Below are 22,088 nucleotides of genomic sequence, written 5' to 3' on the forward strand. Positions count from 1 at the left end.
CTTATTTAATTGACCCCAGAAGGATGAAAGGCAAAGTTGACCTTGGCGGGATTTGAACTCAGAATGTAAAGACAGACGAAATACCTATTTCTTTACTACCCACAAGGGGCTAAACACAGAGAGGACAAACAAGGACAGACAAACGGATTAAGTAGATTATATGGACCCCAGTGCGTAACTGGTACTTATTTAATTGACCCCAGAAGGATGAAAGGCAAAGTTGACCTTGGCGGGATTTGAACTCAGAATGTAAAGACAGACGAAATACCTATTTCTTTACTACCCACAAGGGGCTAAACACAGAGAGGACAAACAAGGACAGACAAACGGATTAAGTAGATTATATGGACCCCAGTGCGTAACTGGTACTTATTTAATTGACCCCAGAAGGATGAAAGGCAAAGTTGACCTTGGCGGGATTTGAACTCAGAATGTAAAGACAGACGAAATACCTATTTCTTTACTACCCACAAGGGGCTAAACACAGAGAGGACAAACAAGGACAGACAAACGGATTAAGTAGATTATATGGACCCCAGTGCGTAACTGGTACTTATTTAATTGACCCCGGAAGGATGAAAGGCAAAGTTGACCTTGGCGGGATTTGAACTCAGAACGTAAAGACAGACGAAATACTGCTAAGCATTTCGCCCATCATGCTAATGTTTCTGCCAGCTTGCTGACTTGTTCTATGTTGATGCACGGATATATTGGCAGTGAAGACACGTGGATTAGGGTATTCAGTTCATGATTGCAAGGTTGTGAGTTCAATTTCTAATGATGCATTGTGTTCTTGAGCAAGACATTTTATTTCATGTTGCTCCAGTCCACTCAGCTAGCAAAAATGGGCAGCACCTGTATTTCAAAGGGCCAGTTTTGTTACACTCTGTCTCATGCTGAATCTTCCTGAGAACAACATGAAGGGTACACAAGTCTCTGGAGTACTCAGCCACATGCATGTTAATTTCACAAGCAGGAGATTGTTCTTTTGATCAGATCAACTGGGACATCATCATCATAACTGATGGAGTGCTAATATATTGGCCTGTATCTTTAGTGTATATACCTTGAATGTTGATATACATACACGTTATCATAGATGTATATTGACTGACTGAATTATTTTTTCAATGATGACCTATTATATGGTAATTAAAGTATTTTAGCCTGTTAACTGTTGGAAATGTTTAAATAAATATCAATGAAAATGTCTATGAGAACTTACCAATTCCTGTCTTTTGTTCAAAATTGCTAAAAGCAACAATAGGATGTGAAATTTCTCAAAGAAACAAAGATAACATCTTGACATTATTGTATTGAGATGCATGTTCTGCATTGAACAAATTGGCTTCATAATTGTTAGTATTAACATCATTTAAATTCTAAATGTATTTGGATAGGGTGGTAGCAAAGCATCTTCCAAAGTATCTGAATGCATACCTATGTTGTGAGAATCTACTCTTAAACAGATTTTTAGTAAGCCCTTTAAAGCTTTTTGCATCATTGTTATTTACAAAAGAGTTCTTAATTCAATGAACTAATGCCTTAGACAAACACATGCCACTGAGGAGGCAGATATTGAGTTGGTACCTGGTATCACATCTGGTATCATATCACAATCACATCTGGTATCATATTTAATGTCACATCTGGTGTCACATCCAATACTTCAAAACCATGTCAAAACAAAAGGAACTTACTTTGTGCTGGTGTTGTTGGTGCTGGGGCTGTAGTTGTCGGAACAGTTGTCGGAACAGTTGTTGGAACAGTTGTTGGAACAGTTGTTGGAACAGTAGTTGTTGGTGCTGGGGTTGTTGTTGGTGGTGCTGCCCTTTCGACGCAGTGAAGTACGTTGTTTATGAAACACATTTCTACCAAAAGTTCGTTGTTGCAGTTTGGTGCAGTTTTGGTGCAAGACATATTTGGCAAGTAACAACTGGGGCCTGGAATAAAAAAAAATAACATCATCATTAGGGTCATCATTGTTGCCATCATCATCATCGCCAGCTCCACTAACTTCTACCACCATCATCATCATCATCATCATCATCATCATCATCATTAGTAGTAGTAGTAGTAGTAGTAGCATTAGCAGCAGCAGCAGCAGCAGTAGTAGTATCAGCAGCAGTAGTAGTAGTAGTAGCAGTAGTAGTAGTAGTAGTAGTTGTAGTAGTCTATATAACATAGCACCAGTGTTGATAAACATTGGTGATGTGGAGAAATGAGACTTGCACGTGCATTCATGGGAAACTGCCAGTCTTCTTTAAAAGATTGTGTCCAGGCCTGCATCTGCATGTGCAAACGAATGGTCAACCTTGACCAACAGGAACCCTAGATATATACGAGGGAGTACCCCAAAGAAACCGGAATTTTGCTATATTCTTTCATTCACTTAGTTTTACATGTTTACACTTTTACCACATTCAAAGAATTCTCCATTTGAAGCCCTGCATTGGTCCAGACACATTTTCCACTGTTCGAAGCAGTCCAGGATCTCTTGGGAAGTGATGCCTTTTAACACCTCTGTTAGGAAGGGCATCCAGCTGTAGAAACTCTGCCAGATCAGATTGGAGCCTGGTACAGCCATCTGGTTCACCAGTCCTCAGTCAAAATCGTCCAACCCATGCTAGCATGGAAAGCGGACGTTAAACGATGATGATGATGATGATGATTTTTTTCTTCACCTCTTCCACATCTGCAAAGTGTTTTCCTTTAAAGACTTTTTTTCCATTTGGGGGAACAAAAAAAAGTCAGAGGGAGAAAGATTGGGTGAATAGGGAGGGTGGGTAAGTGGGGGTCATGCCATTTTGGGTCAAGAACTGTCTCACTCTCAAGGTGACATGCACAGGAGCGTTGCCGTAATGAAACCACCACTCTCCACTTTGTCACCGGTCAGGGCATTTTCGTTCCACCACATCTTACAAATGCTTCACAACTGCTAAGTAAAACGTTTGGTCAACAGTTTGACCAGGAGGAACAAATTCGGTGTAGACCATTCCGTTTGCATTGATGAGGCAAATCAGTAGCATCTTGATGTTGGACTTCACTTGGCACTCTTTTACAGGAGCGTGATGACATTGGACGCTTCCATTGACTTGATTGCTGCTTCGTTTCCAGGTCATAACCATAGCACCAGCTTTCATCACCCGTGATGATCTTTGAATAAAAAGATCTGGATCAACTTCCCACTGTTCTTTCAGTTCATGAAATGCATTCAGCCATGACTGCATTCGATCTTCCATGAGCAAGCAAGGCACAAATATTGTTGCAACTCTTTCCATTCACAATTCCTCACACAAAATTCATTGGCAGGAGCACCAGGACACAGCAGTCATATCATCCAGTTCATCAATTATTCAGTGATGGTCCTCCAAGATCAGTTCATGAATTTTCCTGATGTCTCCATTCATTCACAAGGTCAGCGGTCGCCCTGAATGAGGGTGTTCTTCAAGCGACAAGTGGCCATTCCTAAAGTGTGAAAAACACTTGTAAACTTGTTTTGCCCATGGCAGTGCCCTTGTAAGTTGTTTGAGGCATGACAACTGTTTCAGCCACCATTTTTCCCAGCAGCAAACAGAATTTCATGGAAGCATGCTGCTCCTTTGTTTCGGTCATCGCAAAACTCGATGAACAGGGAAGAAGCACTACAAAACAAAGACACACCACGTGACAGTACAACTTCAAATGACACCACCAGAGAGCAGACTGATGCCTGAGGGTCGCATCAAGTAGCTTCTAGTGACAGAAGCCTGAACTACAATGGGCTTTCCTACAGACGTTTCTGGTTACACGATGGGCTTCTTTCAGTTTCCGTTTACCAAATCCACTCACAGGGCTTTGGTCAGCCCAAGGCTACAGTAGAAGACACTTAGGGTATATGTATGTATCATCATCATCATCATCATCATCATCATTTAGCGGAGAGCAGACGCTAAATGAGGATGATGATGATGATGATGATGATACATACATATATGTGTGGCACCTTGGGCAAGTGTCTTCTACTGTAGCCTTGGGCCGATCAAAGCCCTGTGAGTGGATTTGGCAAACGGAAACTGAAAGAAGCCCATCGTGTAACCAGTGTTTGTCCCTACTCTAATGTTGGTGTGCTTATGTCCACATCACTTAGCAGTTTGGCAAAAAGAGACCGATAGAATAAGTACTAGGCTTACAAAGAATAAGCCCTGGGGTTGATTTGTTCGACTAAAGGTGGTGCTCCAGCATGGCCGCAGTCAAATGACTGAAACAAGCAAAAGAATAAAAGAATAAAAAATCTGAAGTAAAACTAAAAAGCAAGATTGAACTACTTACACATTTTAGGTTCAATACAGAGGAAGACCCCATTCTGGTAGCAGTAACCCTTCACGTAGGGAGTGCAGTTTGGGGACGATTTACTGCAGTCAAACATGCCTGTGTAGCAGTCATTACCTTGAGAAGAAAAGAAAAATTTTAATTTTAATCTTAAAAACCATATCATTCTTGAAGATTAATTTGTCTTTGTATCTGCAGGTAGATATGGAACACCCGAATATACACACACACACACAAATACACATACATACATACATACACACATATACATACATACACGATCATATACACATACACACACACACATATACATACGTACACACATATGTACATAATACATAGATACATATGCACATACATACAAACATACACACACAGACATGAATACACACATACATGCATACATACACACATACATACATATACACACACATACATACGTACACACACACATACATACATACATATACATACATAATATATAATACATACATACATACATACACACACACTTACATACATACACACACATACATACACGCATACATCTGTACACATACATACATTCATGCATGCATACACACATACATGCATACACACATGCATACACACTCACACACACATACATATATACACACATACATCTGTACACACATGTGCATACATACATACATACATACATGCATGCATACATGCACACTCACACACACATACATACATACACACATACATCCGTACACACAATTGCATACATACATATATGCATATATGCATACACACACACACACATACATACATACACACATACATCCGTACACACACATGCATACATACATACCCACTCACACACACATATATATATACATACACATATGTATCCATACACACACATGCATACATACATACATGCATGTATGCATGCATACATACACACTCGCACACACACATACACATACATACACATACATCCATACACACATGCATACATACATACACACTCACACACACACACATACACACATACATCCGTACACACATGCATACATACATACACACTCACTCACACACACATACACACATACATCCGTACACACATACATGCATACATACACACTCACACACACATACACACATACATCCGTACACACATGCATTCATACATACACACTCACACACACACACATACACACATACATCCGTACACACATGCATACATACATACACACTCACACACACACACATACACACATACATCCGTACACACATACATGCATACATACACACTCACACACACATACACACATACATCCGTACACACATGCATTCATACATACACACTCACACACACACACATACACACATACATCCATACACACATACATGCATACATACACACTCACACACACATACACACATACATCCGTACACACATGCATACATACATACACATTCACACACACATACACACATACATCCGTACACACACATGCATACATACATACACACTCACACACACATACATACATACATCCGTACACACACATGCATACATACCCACTCACACACATACATACATACACAAATACATACATAGAATAAAGTAGCTTCAATGATAAACCTCTCCTGCGAATAGACTCTCCATCTTCCAGAGAGAGATGAAGGAAGATCATTAATTGAAGAATTCTCTTCGATGCTGACCTTTTCTCATCTTTGTGTATTCCAATCTAACTCAACTTTCTGCGAGTAACTTGTCTTGGCAGCAATGTATAAGGATTATGGAAACGTTTCCATGGTAACAAATATTTTTTTTTTTTTAAATCATCAAAAATAGCACTGGTGAAGCTGGTTGTCAGGAGACCACCCAAGATGAAGTCTCTCCTATCAAGACCACCACCGCTGTGATTTATTGACAAGGTTAATGAGAGACACAGCAGGAGGTTCAAGGTTCAATCTTCAGTCGACCCATGTTTCACAGACTTCTTCTCCTTTTCCTTCTTTCTTTTGTTTTTCCATGCTTCCCTTGTTTTTTTTTATTATATTGTTGTTGCTGCTGTTACTGTTGTTGTTGCTAGCATTGATACTGCTTTTGAAACTTTGTATCTGACCATAGACTTGAGTGTGAAAAAATATATATACATATATATATGCAAATGTATGCGTATACATGTATATATGTGTGTGTATATCATCATCATCATCATCATCGTTTAACGTCCGCTTTCCATGCTAGCATGGGTTGGACGGTTCAACTGGGGTCTGGGAAGCCAGAAGGCTGCGCCAGGCCAGTCAGATCTGGCAGTGTTTCTACAGCTGGATGCCCTTCCTAATGCCAACCACTCCGAGAGTGTAGTGTGTGATTTTATGTGCCACCGACACAGGTGCCAGACGAGGCTGGCGAACAGCCACGCTTGGATGGTGTTTTTTATGTGTCACCGACACAGGTGCCAGACGAGGCTGGCAGACGGCCACGATCGGATGGTGTTTGTTATGTGCCCACAGCACGGAGGCCAGTCGATGCGGTACTGGCTACGGCCATGTTCGGACGGTTTTCTTGTGTGCCACCGGCACTGGTACCATAAAGATACAAATTCCATTGATGTTCATCTATTTTGATTTGGTTTATTTATATATAATATATATTATATAATATATGTTATATAATATATGCGTGTGTATGTGTGCGTGTATAATGGGTGATAAAGCGGTTGTAAATATGTGGGTTGAATAATTGGCAAGTGTTGCTAAGAGAGATGAGAATCTTCAAATCCTTCGTCAGACTGAGTTTGTCCAGAAATAGAAAAGTTGGCAAGAAGAAAGACTGAAAATCAATGTGTATGTGCATATTCATACATACATACACAGACACACACAGACACACTCATACATACGTACATACATACACACATGCACACATGCACATACATACATACAAACATACATACATACATACACACACATACATACATACATGCACACATACACGCATATATACATACATACATAAATATATACATACATACATACATACATACATACATACATACATACATAAATACATACATACATACATACATACATACATACATACATGCACTCATACATACATATATACATACATACATACAAACATACATACATATATATACATGCACACACACGCATACATACATGCACACACATATATACATATATATATAAATACATATATACATATATATATACACACACACATACACACACATATATACATGCATATATACATATATGTATACATACACACACATATATACATACATACATACATACATACATACATATATACATACACATGCATTCATACATACAGAGATATACATACACATATACACATACATGCACACAAACATATATACAGATATACATACATATACATGCATACATACACACAAACACATACATACACACACATACCTACCTACATGTATACATACACACATACATACATACATACATACACATACATACATATGTTCATACATACATACATACATACATACATATGTACATACATACGTACATACAAACATACACACATACATACATACATACGTACATACATACATACATACATACATACATACATACATACATACATACATATGCACACTTATTGAATATTGGTGGAACACTTGCTTAAAAGCTTCTGCCAAGTGCAAACATAACAGGCCAGATATTGTTATTTGGGACAGACAAGACAAAATACAAACTGCCATAGAGCTCAGCTGCCTTGCCAACGCAAATATCTCTTGAAAAAACCAAGAGATAAAGGATAACCATGTACAACTGTTCCGAAACCTCCTGTTTCTGCACCCAGGTTATAAATTTATGTCTATGCCATACTTTTAGAAAAAGAAATCAACCAGCTGACATACAGTCTGTAAGCGGAACAGTAAAAATATGCAAGACTTTTCTCAAGTTTAAAATGTGACTTTGTTCTTGTTATCTACATTACGACGATGGAGGTTTGTATTTTTTGTTAGGTACCAGCTCCTTCCTTGCAGGAAGACTAAATAATTAAAAGTAGAAGAGAACATGTGTGTGTGTGTGTAAATGTGTGTGTATACATGTATATCTATGCATATATCTGTCCAAATTATGCCAGTTGTCTAACTCATGCCAGCATGGAAAAACAGACGTCAAAGGATGATGGTGGCGGTGGTGGTGGCAGCGGTGGTGGTGGTGATGGTGGCGGCGGCGGTGGTGGTGGTGGTGGCGGTGGCGGTGGTGGTGGTGGTGGTAGTGGTGAAGAGGAGGAGGAGGAGGAGGGGGAGGTTGATAATAATGAGGATGATGATGGTGATGGTGATGGTGGTGGTGGTGGTCATGATGATGTTGATGATGATGATGATGATGATGATGATGATGGTGATGTTGGTGGTGGTGCTGCTGCTGCTGATATGTTTCTCTGGAAACATATACGGATGTTGTAAGCCTCAGCTGGAGCAACCTGTTCTAGGTTGGAGCAAAAGCATGAGAGGTGAAGTGATTCCATGTAAGACATGCAAAACTAGACTAGCACCAAATTTATATTAAAATAATTCCTCACATTATACTCATAAGCTTGATTCATCATCTTCGCCATTATCACCACCACCGACACCACCACCACCACCACCATCACCACTACAACCACCACCACAATCACCACCACCACGACCACCACCACAACGACCACCACGACTATCACGACGACCACGTCGACCACCACTACCACCATCATCATCTTCATCATCATCATAATCATCATCATCATCATCATCATCTATTTGATATTAGAATTTCAAAAACTGTGACAGCAAATGGAAAAAAAATCTGTCTTCTACTATAGCCCCAAGTCAACCAATGCTTTGTGAGTGAATTTGATAGATGGAAATAAAAATTGTGTGGAAGCCCACTGGTTATAGACAGGGTGTGGTGAATATATTGTCGTCTAAATTACACAAAAATGAAAATAACACTGACAACTTGTTTTAGCAGATATTTTTACCAAAATTACATAAAAATATCTTGAAATACTAAAAAGTAAATTTATTCCATAAAATCGCTATTGGCTTCAACCACGGCCTCCAGACGACTTTTGGAATCTCCTGCAACTCTTCTGCATGATCTCCTCTTTAAGTTGGTGAATGCTGCCATAATCCTTGCCTTCAGTTCATCTTTGGTGTTACAAGGAGTTTTGGTGGTCTTTAGTTCAACTGCATCCCACACATAATAATCAAGGGGGTTGCAGTCTGGGGAGTTAGGTGGCCAGGTATTAGGGGTGATGTGGTGGCAGAAATTGTCTGACAGCCATGACTGTATTCTCCAGCTTGTGTGGGCATGGTGCAGAGTCCTGTTGCCAGACACAGGGTTTTCCAGCAGCCACCCTCTTGACCCAGGGCAACACTACCTCCTCCAGGCACTTGATGTAGGTCCCTTTGTTGAGTGTGAGGCCATGTGGGAAGATGAATGGAGGCATAACGTCACCATCACTCATGATCACTCCAAACACCATGATGTTGACTGGATGTTTGATTTTCATCACTCTCAGCACATGTCCTCAGATTGACATCCAAACACTCTGAAATGTTCATACTGGAGCTCTCTAACCCATCTCGAGACACTACAAGCACGTGTTTCGAAGAAAGCCGACAGAAATTTCTAAAAAATCCCGGTAGAGAGTTTCTATTTTGGATATATTTGGGTTACTTAATTGTGCTCATGACTTAGTGTTCGCTTCTTCCATGGGTATAAGTAAGTGTTTCACTTATTTCTTTGCCGCACTTATCACTGATGAAGGGAAGGTTCTTATGAACTAACTCTGAAATCGGGTCCTATATGGTAATAGTGAGAATTTTTAGAAATTTCTGTCGGCTTTCTTCGAAACGCGTGCTTGTAGTGATAAATTACATGGTTATTGATGCTGTGTCTATTTTCGGCATATTTTGGCATTAGAAATTTTTTCTTTTGCCCTTACTTATAAATTGCTTATAAATTTAACCTTTAAAGGTAATTTTTTAATATGCTGGAATCTTTTTTTTCAAAAAATTCTATCCTATATTAGATATATATATATATATATATATATATATATATGTGTGTGTGTATGTATATATATATTTATACATATACATACGTACATATATATGTATGTATATATATATATATATATATATATATATATATATATATGTGTGTATATATATATATATATATAACAAAATTAGAGAATGGAGAAATATACTTAAATCAGTAAAACATCAACTATCCGATGATACTCAATCCATACTTTAATACACCATTACATATGAGTAAAGGCAATACATAAAATGAAATGAGATATACAGTAATAGTAAAAAGGTAAAGAGATATAAGTAAAAAATTTTCAAATATAATATGCAAATAAATCAAAACTGACAGCTGTTTCGGCAGTGAGGACAGTCATACCTCATTTAACCTATAAGCCATAAAGGCAGGTATAAATGAGGCATTAACAAGGATGCCCCACGGCCTCTTCAGAGAATTAAATTAAATTTGTTATAATAGTGAAAAATATTATACAATCATATACATATAAATATAAAATATAAAAATGTAAAATATAAAAACTTATACATCATAAAGCTACACTTATATAATATAATACACATTTGTACAAAAAAGGAAGGTAAACAGAACAAAATAAAACAAAATATATAATAGTGTATATATTAATATCAATAAGTACCGATATTATACATATTTGGCTAATAGTTTTTTTTATATATATAAAAAAAAAGGCTAACATATATGGAGATGAAAAATAATAATTAAATCCGTGGTACAGTTCATAAGATTCTAAAGCTATAAAAGTTAATAAAAATTACTATTAATAATAATAATATAATAATAATAATAATAATAATAATAATAATAAAATATAATAAAAAATAGATACAGTTAAGTTAGCACCAAGTCCATCCTTACAAGATCGAAATAACTATGAGTTAAGAAATGCTGACCACTAGGTAAAGAAAATATAGATTAATTCGATTGGCTATTGGTTTGAAATTTAAATCACAAAAGAAAATTATACGGTTGGTTAGTCAGGGAACGCCAATATTCACACACGCATCTACAGATCAATCGCACATACACACATAGTTATATGTATATACATACATTTATACACATACATAATTACAAGCAACAACTAGCACATAGATAAACAAAAAGGGAAGCAACTATGCTACAATTTAGTCCTTCAAAATTATAATATGCCTCAATAACAAAAGAAGAACCATTCATGCATTCCATAAAATATTTAATTTAGATATAAATATATTTTTAAATATCAATATGTTACTAAGTCAGATACTTATTTCATGGGTAACTTAAAATTTATAACACCGGTTTGTTGCAGAGTAAACATACGGTTGTTAGATTTATCGTAAGTTTGTTATGGTTTTAAGTACGCTAAAATATAAAATATAAAATATAAAATATATATTAATTTAAATATTATAAATAAGTCACTTATTAACTTAATAAATATAGTGCCATAATATACCAGTTTAGGCATTAAAGAATAGAAGGGGAAGTATTAATGTGAACGCTTATGAAAACATCACAAAAATTTTAAATAAATTTTATATTATAAAGACTTAAGATGAAAAGAGATAAAATAAATAAGAAGGAATAAATACGAAGGAATAAATACGGTTATACACATAATTATAAGTACAAACCAGTATATATGTATTCATATATTATTAAAAATTAAATAAAAATAAATGATAGATATGTATGTATAAAACTACCCCAGTATAAGTAAATAAGTAAAAAATAAATAGGTAGCAAATTAGATGACTTGATATGTATGTAAACATCTACACTTAAATAGGCAAATAAATAAATAAATAGAAGACTAGATGCAAAAATTGATAATATTACAATAAAATGGAAAATAAATAAAAAATAATAAATAGAGTGAATATATATGTTATATTGTTGAAAGTAAATATGTATGGAAGGATAGTTTAAAGTACAGATCCAGAAGACTATAGATATAACTAAATATATGAGGCTGGTAATAATTATAAAGCATAATGCATGTAAATGAGAAAATGAAAAAAATGAAAAAGGTTTATCAGTGAATATCATAAGATACAAATTAAGGTGAGTACAAAAAGACCAAATATACAATAAAAACCTTCCAAATAAACACATACAAAAAACCTATAATCTCAACCTAAACCCACCAAACTCACAAAAGGCTCTCATATATTACATATTATACAATATCATTACATTATCCAGAGCTAGGTATCTACCCAAGATATATATATATACTATGCAATATACTATGCAATATTGGAAAACTTCAAAAATCACACATTACAAGGCAAGTACCAAAATGAATATGTTATTTTATGTCATATTGCAATTCTCTTAAAAAACAAACAAAAACCCACATACAAAAAACAAGAAACCAATAATACTAGACACATCCATTAATTATTATACAAATGTAGCTATAAAAATTATAAAATTATAAAATATATAAATTGTATACTTTAGAAATTATAGAAGACCACAGGTATATTTAGTTAAAGAAGGGAGTTAAAAAATTAATAATAGTGGAAGTACTAAGTTCTATTTGAATCTAGAAAAGGTGAACGGTAGCCTATGAATACAAAAGAAGTTTTTTTCATTAATGTTGTTAATAATTTGCCGACCCGCTTTAATAATGAAGAAAATTTCATTAATACATAGAGAGCATTTTTTATTTTTTTCATTATACACAGGTGCTGAAGTTAGTATTTTCCAGTTTAATCTAAAATCTAAGTTCTTATTTTTAAGCTCCCAAATGTATGCACTTAGCCCTGTAGAGTACATTCTATTTTTATTCCTAAAAGTATATCTGTGATAATTCCATCTTTGTTTTATGCTATTCATAGTTGCCCCGATATACACCCTACTACTCAATTGTGTATCTACAGTGCATTGGTAAACTACCTCCTTCCTGAGGCATTGATTACCAAATACACATTTATTTTTATTTCTGAAATTACAAAGATTAACAGAATGAGGAAATCTAAAATTGGACAACACCCCTATACTACTATTCACATTATAAGTGTTACAATTGTTATCATCATCCAAACCCAAAATCAACGAATGAGTTAATTTCACATTATCGGCTATATTCCTATCACTAGTACTAGTATTGGTAGTAGTAGTATGATCTATTTCATTTATATTATCTCTGACAGGTATGGTGCACTCATTATTAGTAAGGAGGTTGTTCCCATTTGTTCTAAGAAAGTTTCTATTCCTATTATTAATGAAGAGGGGCAAGTTTACCTGGTCTAAATTCAATTTTCTATCCTTATAGAAGTGATCCAGTTTCTTGTTATTAAAAGAGGAGATAATGGTGGCTAGATTATGAGTAATGCTATATCCCACTCTAACAGTACCGTTGTTAATTAAAGGACTAAATTTATTCTTATCCTTACCAAAATGCCTAAAAATAACATTATGCAAAGCTCTCACTATGTTTGTTTTAATCTGCATTGCATATGGGATAATCAACCAAAGAGTATCCTTATCAGAATTAGGATTGCCTATAGAATTAATGTTATTTGTAAAAATCCTATTCGTAGACCAACTCATAGGATTACTATTCTTACCACTGTCATTGTTATATTTATCTATATCAATATTACCATGGTTATTGCGCAAGTAAACTTTACCATTATCATGTCTACCATAAGTTTTAATTCGTATATTATTATTAATATTCCTACTATTACCCGTATGTTTAGATCTATTTGAGCTACCGTTCACCTTTCCAAGGTTAACATCACTTCTACATTTATTATAGGTGTTATCATATATTCCATTTTTACAATTCTTATGTATATTGTTGATTATCCTAAATCTATTTGTGTTGTTCCTGATAGTTCTACCTCCATTAGGGGGGTTCCCCTTAGGTATAAACCAAATCTTACTTTTATATCCTGCCTTAAGCAATGCTGCATTGTATCTATCACAGTGTTTGTTAAAAATTTCCTCGTTTGAGGATAAACTAGAAATTCTCTGACTAATGCTCCTCACTAGTGCATTTTTAATTTGAGGGGGGTGATTACTTGAACGGTTAATGTATATTAGGTTAGAATTAGGTTTAATATAGGGTTCATGTAAACCATTAGTAATATTACAATTAACATCTAAATAATTAGCAGAATAATTTTCACTTTCAATGATAATGGATAGGCCGAAGCTTTTAAAAAAATTTATTTATTCTTTTTTTCAGAAGATCTAATCTCCTATTTGATGTATTCCTAACACAAAATAAGGCGTCATCCCTGTATAATCCACCTTTTAATTCAGGGAATTCCCTACTAAAGTTATCTAATAGATACATCCCAACTAGATCAGTCACCTCCGCTGAGTCCGGCGATCCCATTGTGATATCGAACAAGTTGGGTGTGTCCTTTCTAGCCCAAAGTTTATTATCAAACTCTATTAAAGTTTTCCTGGCTGTTAGTATAACCTTAATCCCCCATACTTAATTTAGTGTGTTTTCTAGCAAAAATTAAGGACTTATTTAATATAATAGGGTTAATGGAAGTGTAATAATTCTGTATATCGAATTGTATAAATTTATTTCTATTATAGCTAAAGTTGTTACTGTCACAGACCTTAATGGCAGAAAACCAATCCAAAGCACCCTGAGTATTCTTCCAAAGGTTTAGTTTGATTTTATTGCGGATGGTGGGTATATATATATATTGAGACCCCCTATGACTATAGGATCGCACCTAGAAAGTTACCCTCCGAGGCACAAGTCTTGGCAAGGTTGTTTATGGAAAACCAGCAGTCGCCCATGCATACCGGCCTCCATGCCACCAGTGTTATCCAAGGGAAAAGCAAAGACCAATACAGCTTGGCACCTGTGATGTCGCAACTCATTTCTACAGCTGAGTGAACAGGAGAAATGTGAAATAAAGTGTCTTGCTCAAGAACACAACACGCAGCCCCAGTCCGGGAATTAAACTCACCACCTCATCATCATAAGCTTGATGCCCTAACCACTTAGCCATGCACCTTCAATATATATATATATTAAATGTACAGGTGATGCTATGCTCACAGGATATATATATATATATATATATATATATACATATACATACAGAAGCAAATAAGTAACAAGGGTGTCCTGTTATTAGTGCATTATGGCCATTTCAAACAGCTCCATTTAATCAATCAAATCAATATATAATTCCATACACTAGAGGGTATGTTATGAAAGATATGACACCCCAGATAATTCCTTCTACCAAATTATAGTATAATGAGTATAATATTATTTGTTTCCAAAATGTTTAAATGTACAGGTGATGCTATGCTCACAAGATACCCTAAGGTCTAATCTATTATAAATTAGGTTATTCTTATCTGCATACTTAAAAATATAAATTTCTGTAGAACATAGAACCTTTTTATATCCTTTAAGATTTTTTATAATGTTGAAATTTTTTTTATATAATTATATTTTTTCAAGGTTTTTAAATTAGTTTATCTGTTACAGAATTGATTATCTTATTTTTTGCCCTTAATCTTTTTTTCAGTCAATAGAAAATGTGTACCCCTTCTCGGAAGGAATCTGAATTTAATTATGGCTTCAATGTTGAATAATTATACAAGGGCCACCTTAACAGTATGCTAGGATGAAACATTATAAGGTTTCTATTTTATATAGAAGTACCCCACTTTTTAGGGCTTAGATTGGTTTATCTATCCTTCTCATCTTACTTGGTCCTTAAATCCCTTTCTAAATTTTATTATTTGATAAACAAAATATAATCTATAATATTAATATATAAATTTTGCTAATTTTGGTTATACAATTTTTCCCCTGTACCCTTAATGCCCACTTGGATCTCACTGTGAACTTCCTTGTTTTTAAGTCAGCTCTGCCCTTCTGCCTTTGGTGAGATACCATTATCTTACTGGCATCTTCTGAGACATGTTCTTTTACATAGTCATGTCGAATTTATAGCCACTCTGGCTAATCCAGAGTGGCTTTATAGGTGCAGGAGTGGCTGTGTGGTAAGTAGCTTGCTTACCAACCACATGGTTCAGGGTTCAGTCCCACTGCGTGGCACCTTGGGCAAGTGTCTTCTACTATAGCCTCGGGCCGACCAAAGCCTTGTGAGTGGATTTGGTAGACGGAAACTGAAAGAAGCCCGTCGTATATATGTATATATATATATGTGTGTGTGTGTATGTTTGTGTGTCCTTGTTTGTCCCCCTAGCATTGCTTGACAACCGATGCTGGTGTGTTTATGTCACTTAGCGGTTCGGCAAAAGAGACCGATAGAATAAGTACTGGGCTTGCAAAGAATAAGTCCCGGGGTCGAGTTGCTCGACTAAAGGCGGTGCTCCAGCATGGCTGCAGTCAAATGACTGAAACAAGTAAAAGAGTAAAAGAGAGAGAGAGTAAAGAGAGAGTAAATTAGATGTAGGGAAGAGTATCTGACATTAATTAATTAATCACTAACAGCAAGAACTTAACTGCCAATTCCCAATAGTCTTTAATCCTAAGTGGATGTAGAACTCTAGCTGCATTGGATCTTTTGATTGCGATAAGGAGAAAGATGAACGTAGCTATATTACCATTTCTTGACCCCCATTGTTATTCTCTTCTGCCCCTCCAAATTATAGCAGGCTTTGTGTATTTTCTCCCTGTGTTCGTTCTGCTACAATAATAGCAGTAAGAATTCTTTTATTCTCTAGTTCTGATGAAAAATTTGCTAAAACATTGTAATGGAGTATCCTGTATGTTGAAAACCTATCTTATGCATCTGAGGAAAATGCATGCATTGATTGATTAAATGGAGTCACTTGAAACGGCCGTAATGCACTAATACCAGGACATACTTTTTACTTATTTTCTTTTTATTCACCAAAATTCGAGCTGTGAGGACAATACCAGACTGACTTAGTGTCTTAAGTACCTAATTCAACTGAATCTTAATTATTTCTATAAATACATACATATATATAAAATATATACATACACACGTGTGTGTGTGCATGTATTTGTATTTGTTTTGTGTTTGTGTCTGTCCTTCCTCAACAGCTTGACAACTGGTGTTGGTTTGTTTACATCCCCAACTCAACACTTAAGCAAAAGAGATCAATAGAATAGATTTCAGGCTTAAATAAAGAAGTACTGGGATTGATTTGTTCAACTATTTCCTTCCAGGTGGTGCTCCAGCATGGTCCCACAGTCCAACAACAATCTAAAACTACATTATCCAATATTCACTTTTTCTGTATCCCATGTCTAAGACGACATTGTCTCATTTGCGCCCTCTTCTCTTTTGCATTTTTATCAAAGATGTTAGGGTATGATTTTCATAAGAATTTATGAAATAACAGTTTTGGAACTATTTTAAGGAATTGTTATGAAAGAAATTCTGTTCCCTGAAGCGATGTTTGGAATAAAGCAAGAACTAATTTCTCACAACAGCTGGACATTTTTCCATTCACAGAATCTGTCTCCTTAATCAGTCAACACTCACAGGCAGGTTTGACCTGGCCGCATCTACTATTCTTTGGCTAATTGTTTTAGAGACCTATATTGTCCTGGATATGACATTAAAATGTAAAGATCTCCTTCGGTCAAGACTGACCATGGGATTGCACCTAGAAAGTTCCCCTCCAAAGCACAAGTCCTGGCAAGGTTGTGTTACAGAAGACTAGCAGTCGTCCATGCATACCAGCCTCCTGTCTCCACACCATCGATGTTATCCCAGGGAAAGGCAAAGGGGCCAACACAGCTTGGTACCAGTGATGTCGCAACTCATTTCTACAGCTGAGTGACCTGGAGCAATGTGAAATAAAGTGTCCACCAGAATAAAATAGTAATAAAAGGGGCCCATAGATTTTTAAAAATGGTTGAGAATCATGTTTTACATAGTTCAAACTACACAAGGGAATGCGTGATAAACAAAAGGGGAATTTTGAAAAAGGTTTCTATAAAACTAGTTTCTAAAAACATTGAATGGCTATGGGGGTGCACCAGACTAAAATGGTAATCAAAAGGGTCTACAGATAAAAAAATGGTTGGAAATCCCTGATTTAGGAGAAAGAAATTCTAGAATTCATACCCTCTTCCAACAAACCCTAAGCCAGCAGGGAAACGTATGGTTGAGGAAACTAACATGAAGTATGTTCAATAGTATAGATTGAGATCAGAGGCAAGGGGCGCCTATGAACCCTCAAGGGACAACCAGGAGAGTACATCAGCTGCCCTGGACTGGCATGATAGATGCAAGTTGAGGTTAACTCCATCATCTTCAGACTGGAATGTGTTCTGAATACACTTGCCAAGGATCAAATACTATGGAGGCAGCCGGTCCATTTTGGCGCACATTCTGCTGCAGTGAGAAATAATGGGAGTGAATGCTGTCATGAGTAGACATAGACCCTATGGATACCCTGTTGGCTCTCCCACTAGTTGAGTCAATGGAGCATCGAGGATGAATGAGAGAGCTGCATTGGCACTAGGTTGATATGCAATAACAACTGAAATGAAGTACCTACTGAAGAACAAGAACACAACAAACTGCTCAGTCCAGGAATTGAACCCATGACCTTACAATTATCAGCCCAATGTCTTAACCATTAAGCCAAGTACCTGTCTCATAGAAAACAAAAATATGCAGTAGCAACAAATTCTTTTAAATTCTACATTACTTCAAGTGGAATTTTTGTTAGATTTTGTTGATGTTCATTAATTTAAGAGAGTCCAACCAAGGAATTTAGTACATCAGGTTCAAATTCCTTATTAGCACCTTAATTATAAATTGTAAATTTGTGTTAGAAGTTTCCAATCAACATAGAATCCTCCTACAGTAAAATCTAGTGAAATGTAATAAGATCCAGCTTTCCTAGTTTTCCCACAAAATCCCCAAGTTTTCCCACAATAGGATCAGCTCTATTCTCCCCTTAAAAAGATCCACTTACCCCAGTCTTTCTACCAAATATTCACCCGCCTTTGTCTTCCTACAAAAGATCCATTTGTTCTAGTCTTTCCTCCAAAGATCATTCTGCTCAAGTCTTCCTCACAATATCCACTGCCCTCTTCTTCCCACAAAAGATCCATCTACCCAGATTTTCCTCCCACAAAATATCTGACGGTTCTAGTTTTCACACAAAAGTTTCATCTGCTCTGACCTTCCCATCAAAAAAAAATTTCTGCTTTAGTCTTCCCACAAAAGATGCAGGTATTCTGACCTTCCCACTAAATATTAGCAACATGACAATTTCAAACCAAATATTACAATACTGGCCATATTTATTATTTTATAGGCGTAGGAGTGGTTGTGTGGAAAGTAGCTTGCTTATCGACCACATGGTTCTGGGTTCATTCCCACTGCATGGCACCTTGGGCAAATGTCTTCTACTATAGCCTCAGGCCGACCAAAGCCTTGTGAGTGCATTTGGTAGACAGAAACTGAAAGAAGCCTGTGTATGTATATATATTTATATATATATATATATATATAATATATATATATATATATATATATATATATATATATGTATGTGTGTGTATATGTTGTGTGTCCGTGTCTGTCCCCACAACATTGCTTGACAACTGATGGTGTTGTGTTTACACCTCCTTAACTTAGCGGTTTGGCAAAAGAGACCGATAGAATAAGTACTAGTCCCGGGGTCGATTTGCTCAACTGAAGGCGGTGTTCCAGCATGGCCGCAGTCAAATGACTGAAACAAGTAGAGAGTAAAAGAATAAGTACAAAATTTGCCATGACACTAAAATCTGGGTCTTGGCTTTCAGTTGTGCTAGGGTCTAGGGGAAGGGAAAGGGACATTGCAGGGGAGAAGTCTTAACAACTGTTTCAATTAGATTGGAGGAAGTTGTAGTAGATAAGAAGGGGGGGTCCTTGTAGAAGAAGGGGGAAGTAACAAATGGGAAAAGGGGGGAGGTACTTGTAGAGGAGGGAGATGAAATGGCATCACAAATGTAATTTTCTGACGGTTTACCCTTGCAATGTTGACTGAAGGATCCTCAAAAATAGCAGCCAAATCTCCTTTAAACCATCTTATGTCATCTTAATACAAGAAAGAACATATGGAATAAATGCAATCCTAGTAAACCCCTAAAAAGGAGAGTTTTAGTTTTGATGCTTTTGATCGTGTGTCTGATTTGTCATAGCTGACCTAGGGTTAAAGAACAATACTAACAACTGAGGGAGCTTCTATGTGGTCATTCAACCAGCTAGAAATAGCAGCCAAATCTCCTTCAAATTACTCCTTACCATACTGAATCAACAACAGCAACAATAACAGCCAGCAGTTTGAAAACAATTTACAACATAATTACATAAATAAAATATGGAAAAAAAAACCCAATCAATCAATAAAGATCAATAAAATAATTCTTACAACTTTGACATTTGACCAAAGACAGGAACTGTAGAACAGCCACTAAGAGTAAGAGTGTTCGATTCTTAACCATGGTTCTTGTAGAGGATTCTACAAATCTGTTATGTAATTTCTTATGGCGCTTAGTAAATGATATGGTCTGTGAGGAGTCTTATATACTAAAACACTTCTCATTAAATACGTTGCTGTTGGCAGCCACATCACATTCGGTAAACCTGACATTATCCAGCTGGGAGAGACAGAAGTGTGGGTTGTTTGAGATGAAAGTACAGGTTGAAATTACAAGGAAAGCACGTAGGCTTTAGAAATCCTAATAGCTTGTTACTGTTGTTTTCATTGTTGTTTGTTATTATTGTTATTATTGACTGTCATAAGTCATTATCTGAAAATGTTGTCGTGTTATTGTTTAAACAGCTGCGCAAATCCTAGCAAATAGAAAACAGAAAAAGTGATTAAATTATTTGTAAAGTTCCAAAATGGCAGATGTCCTGAGGGTGTTAGGGGAGAAGTGTTGGTATTGAGATTATCAATATTTTATTATTTTGAATTGATCCTCAGGTCGTATTCTATAATTTAAGTGGTTTATTTATTGAACAGATGAATTTAACGAGTGGGAAACAGGTTTTCAGATCTTGCATTAATTATGTGATATTGCGATCCCTCATGATGGAAATAGCTTTTGATTGAGTTTAAAAACACCATAGAGAAACATAAAAGAAAACACCGGGCAGTCACTCAGGCTAAATAAACATTTCAGTCACTACAAAGACCGCATTTCATGTGAACAGCAGTTGACTATCTCTTATCTGTTGTTGGTTTCAGTCACTGGCCTGCACTCATGCTGGGGCACCACACTGGAAGAATTTTAATTAGACAAATCAACCCCAGTGCCTTTTTTTTTTTTCTTTTTGGTTTTTTGAAGCCTGGTATTTATTTCATTGGTTTCTTTTGCCACACTGTTAAGTTACAGGGATGTAAACAAACCAACATCGGTTGTAAAACAGAGGTGGGAGACAAAAAACAGACACAAACACACACATGCACGTACATGCATACACACATGCACATACATATGTACATACATACATACATGCATGCATACATAGACATGCATATACATGCATACATGCATACACACATACACACATACATATATGCATGCACATACATACACACATACATGCATGCAAACATACATACATACATACATACATACATGCATGCATGCATACATACATACATACATACATACATATATATATAATATATATATATATATATATACGGAGGCA

At 36.1% G+C, this 22,088-nt stretch overlaps 1 protein-coding gene across 1 annotated transcript in view; it reads right to left on the reverse strand.

Annotated features, from left to right (window-relative positions):
- Positions 1 to 20,951, reverse strand: part of LOC115223295 (protein psiD) — a 25,808-nt gene extending 4,857 nt beyond the window's left edge. The window contains exons 1-3 of the mRNA XM_029793804.2: positions 20,797 to 20,951; positions 4,312 to 4,428; positions 1,701 to 1,943 (exon numbers count right to left, since the gene is read on the reverse strand). Of these exons, the coding sequence (XP_029649664.1) occupies positions 1,701 to 1,943; positions 4,312 to 4,428; positions 20,797 to 20,869 (433 nt within the window). The 5' untranslated portion in view covers positions 20,870 to 20,951. The remainder of the gene's footprint in view (positions 1 to 1,700; positions 1,944 to 4,311; positions 4,429 to 20,796) is intronic.
- Between the last annotated feature and the right edge of the window lie 1,137 nt (positions 20,952 to 22,088).

Source organism: Octopus sinensis, linkage group LG22 (genome assembly GCF_006345805.1).
Source record: "Octopus sinensis linkage group LG22, ASM634580v1, whole genome shotgun sequence".
Taxonomy (NCBI): domain Eukaryota; kingdom Metazoa; phylum Mollusca; class Cephalopoda; order Octopoda; family Octopodidae; genus Octopus; species Octopus sinensis.